The 10,079-nt window shown below is 33.9% G+C and overlaps 1 protein-coding gene across 1 annotated transcript; it reads left to right on the forward strand.

Annotated features, from left to right (window-relative positions):
- The first annotated feature begins 4,334 nt into the window (after nucleotides 1–4,334).
- LOC123661455 lies at nucleotides 4,335–9,338 on the forward strand. The gene is made up of 3 exons (XM_045596411.1): nucleotides 4,335–5,096; nucleotides 8,443–8,619; nucleotides 9,162–9,338. Exons 1-3 carry the CDS (start codon nucleotides 4,335–4,337, stop codon nucleotides 9,336–9,338), a joined length of 1,116 nt encoding a protein of 371 aa, XP_045452367.1.
- Nucleotides 9,339–10,079: the final 741 nt, after the last annotated feature.

Here is a 10,079-nt window from a genome sequence, read left to right on the forward strand (position 1 = left end):
GGCACCACAATACAAAGGTTCTAACCGATTAAGACGCAGTTTCGTCGAAACTACGCCTCCGTGCTACGTAAATTATATTTTGTCCCCCACTTCAACTTGAAGTATATAAACAGGCCAATTCAAAAGGCATCATTAATACCGTCATCAGCATAGCAACGAATATTGTTGGTTTGCGACGTATCGTTAATAAGCAGAATAAACAGTGTGGGTGACAGCACTGAGCCTTGAAGAACTCCAGTGTTAAGCTCGTGCTAGCCTCTACCATCCCACTGCTGGAGGGAGCATAGGCTTTTTTCTCTACGGAAAATCCTTTTTTCTGTATGTAAGTAATCTTAGCGTGCTCTCCTACACACAGTACAGTGGTAAAACCCACAAAGTTAAGATATCTTGACCACAAAAAGATATTCATGCAAATAGCTACAAATATTCGTTCCAAACGGGTATCAAACCCGTAACTGTCGGTGTCCTAAATGCACTACCACACCAGAACGGTTGTTTTTTTTAGAATATAAGTAAATAACAAATATAAATCTCATTAGTAGATATTATTATTATTCCAGTTCCGTCATCATAAAATAAATAAAAAACAGTGAGGTGTCTGGGACATCAGATAGGAACGAAGTTCCTTATTATAAAATATTAATTTCAATTTCTATTCGAGGTATAAAGACAATAATTATTCGGGTATACATTTTTTATTATAATTTTTTTATCGATAGAAATAAAAAAACTACTTTAAAAAATTATCTTAACACCTTTATTTTATTTACAATGATTTTTTTTAAATATATAATAATTATCGAATGATATAATAATAAAAATTATGTGGTGTCACCAGGTAGGAACTAAGTTCCTTCGGATAGTATTTTGCAACACAATTTGAAAAAAAAAAATGTTGAAATTTATATATATTTTCTAGTTCTTGATTTTTTTTTAAAATTTTGTTGAATGGTTTTTAATTAAGTACATAAAAGTATTTAGGAAATTTAATATTTTAATAAATAACAAATACCGTAAAATAAAATAAATCAAACAAAATAATAATAATAATAATAATTCAAACTATTAAGTGAAATAAAAAACATAATTATATCTTTATTTATTTTTGTCGACAGTATAAAATTTCATAAATAATTTAAAAAAAGTTTACTAGTAATATTTTACAAACGTGTTATACAGTCCTGTGACTGATATTACGTCACTTCCGTTATATATTTTTCTTACGGTTTTAGTATCACATTTTTTCCAGTTCGGTCGCCCAGCCAAATGTCGTAAGGAACTTCGTTCCAATAGCAAACTGCAAAAATAATAAAAGTCATCACGTAGACTAAACATTAGACACTGTATAGCAATCATACATAGACTATACTTAAAAATCTTACGCTTTTTTTTATGGTTACGATCGTTTTTGCTGGCTAGGATACAACCCCTTAAAGGAATAATAAATTGAACAAAAAAATTTTTTTATTCAAATTGGTAATTTTAAGAATTTTCCACATTTGAAGGCAAATTTTAGCAAAAGTAGCCCCATTAAGTACAACTTTTTATTTATGATTATGAAAGCTGAGACTTTGGAAAAGTTTTTAAGCCTAATTAGAAATCATAAAATTGCCTGTTTAGATTTTTAATTCTAAGTTGAAAATTGAAGTCATAGTTCTCAAAACGTAAAATTTTCACTTTACACTTAGATTTTCACAATTTCCATCAAAGTTAAGAATCTGAACCTTTTAAGCAGGAAGCTACAGCTCATGAATATTTAGATACAATAACAAAAATTCTAAAAAGTCTTCAATTTTTTTTTTTTAGAAATTTTTAAAGTTGTTCAGGTGGAAAATTCTCAAAAACATATAAAAAAATTCATAACTCGAAAACTATGCAAAATCGCTGAACATACATAGGGGTGATTCGGATACCCCAAGGGGTGCCCTATCTCTGGAATTCCGCTTATCACTACTTTTTGGGACACCTTTATATATGTATACTATTTTAACTGAGGTAGGGCACAGCAGGAATTTCCTGCTCAAAATATGGAGCAGCCCGACTGGGGTAGTACCTCGACCTTACAAAAGATCGCAACTAAATAATACTGTTTTCAAGCAGTATTGTGTTCCTGTTGGTGAGTAAGGTGACCAGAGCTCCTGGGGGGATTAGGGATTGGGTCGGCAACGCGCTTTCGATGCTTCTGGTGTTGCAGGCGTCTATAAGCTACGGTAATCGCTTACCATCAGGTGAGCCGTACGCTTGTTTGCCGACCTAGTGACATAAAAAAAATAATATTTATTTATTTATTTCAGCAGTAATAATGCCGTTAAGCCCTTATTGGGTTTGACTTGGCATATTTACATTATTACAATATTTTTGTGTGCTACAATCTATAAGTCACAGTTGTTCTTCAATATTAAGTAAGGGAAATCAAAATATAAATAAACAACAATTATGCAGTATATGGGGTAGGATAACAAAAAATGTAAGAGATGCAAGCAAAATGTTTGTGCCCAGAATGCGGGTACATGTCTAATACCGTGCGGACAACACGCTCACAGACAGGTTTAAAAACATATACAATATGTTTACTTATTCAATATAATTTTTTTATTGAATTTACAATCTCGTCCCCTATTGTTACGATGTCGAGAGCACGTATAGCATTGTTTTGTCTTCATTAATTAGATAGTGTTTTTTGTCCAGTAGTGGAGTATTACATTGTGGTACTGATTTTTTAAAATTCGTTTGCAAAATGTTTAGCAATTACATTTTCATCATTTGTATACTTTTTAAGTGCTTTTAATATTTTATGTCGTCTATTGATTTAGTTATTTTACCCATCAAACTACTTACTATTTTCCATGTTTTTCTAGGATCATTTTTGTTTAGCAATATTAAATCAGAAATTGTGCATTTATCTCGAGATTTAGTTAATAATTTATGTGTTTTTTTTTTCTAAAATTACTATTCTCGAGGCGTAATAGTCTATTGGTGGGATTTTTTAGGCATCTAATAAAAAGTTTATCAGTTTCATTATATTTATCTCTAATTTTATCATTAATCCATTGTGACGGTTACGTTTTGAAATTAAGGATATTTTTTTAGTTAAGGTCGATTGTGTATATGCATCATTAAATAAACTAGAAATATAATTGTATATTTGGTTTGCACAATTCATTGACTCAGTTATTACCCAATGTATTTTATTTAATTCATTTTTTTAATTTTTTTTATCGATATAAGAAATTATTCTTTGAGCGCGCTGTATAGTGCGTACTCCGGTATAATAAAAATAATCATACGATGGACGGCCAATACGGTACTCAGCACTGCCGAACGGAGTTCCTCAGCGCAATTTCGGACAAAAATATGATCAATACATGTTTTACTTATTCGACCTTTAGTTCTTGTATAATACGAAATAATACCTTGAAGAACTTCTTCGGATAATAGTTTCATATAACGTTCCGTAGTGACATCTTTGTTTTTTTTTTTGGTCATGTTTACATAACCTATCAAAATTAAATTTTGGTCGTAATAGTGTTTGCCTAGTATTTGCGGGAGTTCCGATTTTAGGAAATAATAAATGCACTAATAGTCACAGAAAGATTATGTCAAGTTGTAATTTTGCCTATTAAGCAAAAATAGAAAAACAGTGATTTTCGCGGACATATATAATAATTCCTGCAGGTACGTTTACCTTTACGTTTTTCTAGTAACTTTGCATATCCTTTTATATTAAACATACTACTTAGATGCTCTGAGATATTGACTTCAGTAAGAACAATAACGTCTATTGGATTTTGATTTGTACTGACATGATAAAGTACCCACAGGTAATTCTTAATTAGCGATCTTATATTAATATGTACTACGGAGAAGTTATATAATATTTTTGGGCGGTATTATTGACAAATAATTGACTACGTTAGGAAAATCAAATATTTCTAGATTTGAAATGTTTTCTATCATTATGCGAATGTCAATGTTTACTTCCTTAGTTTTGGACATTTGCTCAATTTCTTCTTCAGGAATGAAAAGTTTTGGGGCGATCTGCTCACACAGTCGTTACACGTCCATTCGAGATTTTTAGCAAGCTTGATGACACTTAGCTGTTTTGCTAGTGAGACTGGCACATTATTGGCATTGGCATGGACCACCATACCAGACTTGCTGTAGTGTACTACAGTATTCAGAGTTCTTCCTGGTGATAGATTTATCGCATTGGTTTATCACATTTAGTTCGAGCTACTATTGAAGGTAGTTTTAAATTTTTATTAACGATAAACGTTTGATTGTCGAAACAGGGGATTCAATCCGGCAATCCAGTTCTAAATCAAACCCTAAACATGGCGGACGCAGAAGAAACCTTACGTAAATTGTTGGACGAAATATTAGACGAAATGAATTATAAGCCTCGGGAAACCGAAATCAAAGCGATTGAAAGCGGTGGAGCGAACATTACATCAGTTCTTTTTTTTGTCAATGTATCGTCTCCGAATCGAGAGGACCTAAAGATTTTTGCGAAAGTTGCTTGCGTTGAAGAAAAAATGCGTAGTAGAATGATTGGAGACTGGCTCTACGATACTGAGCGATTCGTTTACACGAAACTGCTTAAAGTTTACAATGATATTGAAAACAAAATGAATGTGTCAGATGAACACAAATTTAGATTCCCAAAATTGTACGGTTATAACGCCGAAAAAGGTAGAGAGACTGTGGTAATGGAGAACCTAGTTGAGAGTGGTTATCAACCGTTTAGCAGATTCGAATCATTGGATTGGGCGCATGCTAGTGCTGCAATCGAGAATTTGGCTAAATTCCATGCGCTATCATTTGCTTATGCGAAACATCATCCTGACGAATTCCAAAAACTCATAGTTGATTTGAAATTTAGGATAGTTTCAGGAGGCCAAGATGATAATTCGAAAGACTTGTGGCAGAAACCGATTGCGTGTTTATTGGCGGCGGTAGAGCAAGATCTTCAAGGTCGTATAATCAAAGTGATGAAGGGTTGTGCAGACGATTCGACTAAATACTCCAGACCAATCGGTCAACCTGTTATAGTGCACGGAGATTACAAATGTAGCAACATTCTGTTCAGGAAACAGGTGAGAAAAACTAAATAAATATCTAGATACCTGATTCTTTAACTCCACTATTTAATAAAATAAAAAAAAAACTCTAAAAAAAATGACAAAAAATATTAACCGATTTCATTGTATTTAACATTTATTTGATATTTTTAACCGACTTTCAAAAAAGGAGGAGGTTCTCAATTTGACTGTATTTTTTTTAATGTATGTTACATCAGAACTTTTGACCGGGTGGACCGATTTCGACAAAATTTTTTTAAATCGAAAGTTGGTGTGTGTCAATTGGTCCCATTTAAATTTATTTGAGATCTAACAACAACTTTTCGAGTTATATCTAATAATGCGTTTTTACTTGACGCTTTTTTCGTCGACCTACGTTGTATTATACCACATAACTTTCTACTGGATGTACCGATTTTGATAATTCTTTTTTTGTTAGAAAGAGGATATTCCTAGTTTGGTACTATGATAAGGAAACCAGGATCTGATGATGGGATCCCAGAGAAATCGAGGGAAACTCTCGAAAATCCGCAATTACTTTTTACTGGGTGTACCGATATTGATAATTTTTAATTTAATCGAAAGCTGATGTTTATCATGTGGTGACATATAAATTTTATCGAGATCTGATAACTACTTTTTGAGTAATCTTTGATAACGCGTAGTTACTTGACTATTTTTTCGTCGATCTACGTTGTATTACTCGTCGATGTAATTGAAGTCGGTTTTTTTTCATTTGAAAGCAAACACAATTATATTATTATCTATATATACTAAAAATAAATATAATTGGATTGTCTGTTTTTCATATTGAAATAGCCGTTTTTTACTAAATTCATCTGAATGTATCGGCATGTACTCGGCACATATACCAAAATAACATTTTTATAATTTCTGTCTGTCTGTCTGTCTGTTTGTTCCCGCTAATCTCTGAAAGGGCTGGACTGATTTTGACGGGACTTTCACTGGCAGATAGCTGATATAATAAGAAGTAACTTAGGCTACTTTTATTTTAGACATTTTTTTATTTTATAACTCTGCGAACTGAACAATAACTTTATAGTTAAATTCCACGCGGACGAAGTTACGGTCGAACTAAATTGTATTGATAAAGCAATTATCAAATTAAATTAATTAGTTTTACCGCTACATACGACGATTCCAAAAATACTAGAATACAAATTACCATCAATTTATAATGAAAATTCCAAATGGCTCGATAAGACATCATCTTGAAGAGGTTGTTATAACGTTATCATAAAATAATTAAGTATGAGAGATATGATTTTCCACCACATAACACTGTACCACTTTAAACTATCTTAATTGTTACCTATATTTTTTATATATTAATACGTGAAGCAAAACTTTGTATCCCTTTTTACGAAAATTGCGCGGACGGAGGAGTAAGAAATTTCGTACACTTATAGTTTATACAGGGAAGGAGCGCAGAATGCTGCAATTTTTTTATTATCATTCATAAAAATATATTAAGTAATAATACAACTAGCTGTGCCCGCGACTTCGTCCGCGTGGAATTTAACAGTTATATACAAGTACGTAATAACAGTTATATACATACAGTATACTGAACAGTATAGTTATTGTTCAATTCGCAGTTATAAAAAAAAAATTGAACATCAGCTGTATGGTTACGGCATCAAAGAATATAGCCACCCCCTTTCTTCCCGTGGGTGTCGTAAGAGGCGATTAAGGGATAACACAGTTCCACTACCACCTTGGAACTTATAGTGCCGACCGATGGCGTCATAGCCATCCAACTGCTGGCAAAAATTTGAAATACACAGGCCAAGACGGGCAGCAGCGTCTTCGGTGCGACAAAGCAAGCCCTGCGGTCACCAACTCGCCTGCCCAGCGTGGTGACTATGGGCAAAACACATCAGTTCGAGCCATAAAATTTGGTGAACTTGAAGAGGCCTATGTCAAGCAGTGGACTGCGATAGGCTGAAGTGATGATATACAACATGCGCAGAATACGTGTCATTTATAACTAAAAAGTAGCTAGAAAAATTCTGTTTAGTTTTGGAGAAGCTGCCCACTGCCGTTGCCTTTCTTCCCATTTTGAGAAAATATTCTTTTATGCCTATTTAGGTATTATTCAACGTAACGAACGAAACATACGAAAAAAAAAAAAATTTAAGTAAAATTACATGCTTATGTATTGATTTTTTATAGTTTTTGTTTAAATAATAAAGAAATCACAAAAAAAAAATTAGGTAAACTACACTTTATAGTACAAAAAGGAAAAAACCCCCTCAACCATTTAAATTCATTCACTGTAATCAAAGTCTGAGGTCAAAACCCCCAGACACTCCACTATATAACTGTTAAGTCTCCATTATCATTTACGATATTGATTTATTTTTATTTTATTTATTTTTTATTCTTTGTTTATTAGGAAAACATACAGTTTTGATTTAGATTAGAAAATAAAAATTCAAGTGACATACATTTATCAGTTAAATAAATAAGTACCTGAGTGACCGAGCTTAGCTCGGTAAATCGTGTTTTTTGGATAGAAGGTTTAAATAAACGACATTTTCTAAAAATGACAGACAGACAGACAAAAATTGTACAAAATATTATTTTGGTATATGTATCGTGGTAGGTATACATCCAGATGCATTTAGTAAAACGTGGACGTCTTGCGGCCAACCCGGGGTCGCAAGATTGCGCTCACGTCGCATCAGCGAGCGAACGAGTGAGCGGCTTAACGAATCAATCGTCGCGCCTAAGTGGCGCGTACATATGTACGATTGTACGGTGTATACCTACATATGCATTTAGTAAAAAGTGGTCATTTTAATGTTACAAACAGACACTCCAATTTTATTTATTCGTATAAATGTCATAATGTAGCGACTACTGTCGCTTCAGCCTGTAATATCCAACTACTGGGCATAGGCCTCTTTCCCCATGTAGGAGAAGGATTAGAGCTTAATCCACCACGCTGCTCCAATGCGGGTTGGCGGATATATTCCATAATATGAGTAACGATCGCTATCAGGAGTACATGATAACGACCGGGACCGACGGCTTAACGTGCTCTCCGAGGCACGGTGGGGAGACCCCACAAGAACTGCACAAACACCCAGACCACGGCAAACACCTGTATGGCCAATACAAATGTTTGTCATGTGTGGGGATCGAACCCGCAACCGCCAGCGCAACAGGTATAATCCATGGCTGTAACCGTTGCGCCAACTCGGTGTCACTACTGTCGGTTCTTAATAAATGTTCTTAATAAATATTTATTTATTAAATAAATAAATTTTATTGTGCCATGGGCCGTTAAGTGTGACGTGTTTATTTATTGGTTTAGTGTGACGATATTTTACAGGGTGTCATCGTTGATGCTGTTTCTATCGACTATCAAACAGTTTATTCAGGGACTCCAGTCTGCGATATCATTTACTTTATAGTTTCGAGTACAGACGAAGAGTTCAGGAAGCAATATTTCGATGAGTTACTGGCTCACTACTACACGAAGTTAGAGGAAGCTCTGAAGAGGCTGTCGGTGGATCCATCAGAAGTCTATCCGAGACACAAATATTACAGTGACATAAAAAAGGCAGGAGATTTTTGATTATATATTGATTAGTTCACACCAGCTTATAATAACATATTGAGTAATGAGTACTATCCAGTAACGTACTACTCGTATAACTATTAACAGCTGAGAAGTAAAACTCTCATTTGAAAGTTATTTTAACCAGTTGCGGACTTCCAGCCGTCAGTAGGCTCTTTAATTTTATCCGCCCCCAGTGAGCTAGGGTTTAGACTATCCATTCCATAATTTCATAAAATAATCGAATCAATTTTTTGTGTTAGCTTTCCGTTGTTGTACAAAAATTGTGGGCGTGCCCATTCATTTTCGATCTCCATAACAATTTTTCAAAATTAAAATTTAGGCAACATTCGGCCTCCCTTGAAATTTGCTGCCGTAGGCTTCAGCCTATTCAGCCTACTGGTGTGGGATTTGCCACTGGTTTGAACCAAGTTTAATGTAATATTTTTTTAATACGAAGTCCGGTATGATTTTACTTTTTTTAATTCCAGGTTCTGCCGTATTCTGTTATTCTAGGAGCAATAGTATTGCCTTTGATAACAGCTGAAGGTGATAGTATTCCAAAAGTCGTTGGTGACGTCAAAGATTTCATACCGACGCCAAACGCACTGAGCGTTCAGAGGTTCAGAGGAATCGTCAACGACTGTGTTAAGTGGGGTGCTATTTAAAAACTTGGGTAGGAAATTAAGTAAGAAGAATAATAAATTCATTTATTGAAATTTTATACATATTTCTAATCCACAACTTAAGGACTAAATATATACAAATAGTTATGGAAATATTTACAAATCATGTCCGCGTTGAGTCGTGCCAAGAATGCTGGCAACATTTCCCCGTTGAATCGCTTTGGCGATTCTCTGGAAAAAATATGCACCAGCCTTCTTGTCACCAGTGGAGGCAATAAGGCGAGGAGCTATCTCTTTAAAAAACTTTTAGCACTGCTACTCCAAGGTCCAGGTGTTTCGACTGCAACGGCACAAAGATATAATATGGAACTAGTGACATATATTTGAGCCGTTTAGTCATTTCAGCTTTTTAAGAAATTATATATTATATGGTTTTAAGAAACAAATATAGTCTCATGAAGCGAGTAGAACCTTCATAAAGATTTTAATACACATTGTTTTACTGATCACCGGATTTTTCAAACATAAATTATTATAATGATATCATTGTCTGAAGGTTTATGTTGCATCTATCTGGTTATTCATTTCAACAAAGGTTGGGTAGATACTGTTGTTTTTGTTGTTTATGTTATATGGGTATCCCTAAGTCACTACACCACATTTATTATAGTAATATTAACTATTTATTTCTTGTATGTATAAAAAAAAAGTTATATTTTTATCTAGTACTATCTGTACCCTAAGCGCCTTGCTACGCTTTTTTTAGTTTTTTTTTTGTTGTTG

The sequence above is a fragment of the Melitaea cinxia genome, chromosome 17, assembly GCF_905220565.1.
Source record: "Melitaea cinxia chromosome 17, ilMelCinx1.1, whole genome shotgun sequence".
Taxonomy (NCBI): Eukaryota; Metazoa; Arthropoda; class Insecta; order Lepidoptera; family Nymphalidae; genus Melitaea; species Melitaea cinxia.

Bases quoted from the DNA above. Each gene is read 5' to 3' on its own strand.
- LOC123661455 (XM_045596411.1), top strand. From the start codon at position 4,335: ATGGCGGACGCAGAAGAAACCTTACGTAAATTGTTGGACGAAATATTA. The intron at 5,097-8,442 runs GTGAGAAAAACT...GATATTTTACAG, and splicing joins ACATTCTGTTCAGGAAACAG to GGTGTCATCGTTGATGCTGT. The intron at 8,620-9,161 runs GTGGATCCATCA...TTTTAATTCCAG, and splicing joins AAGCTCTGAAGAGGCTGTCG to GTTCTGCCGTATTCTGTTAT.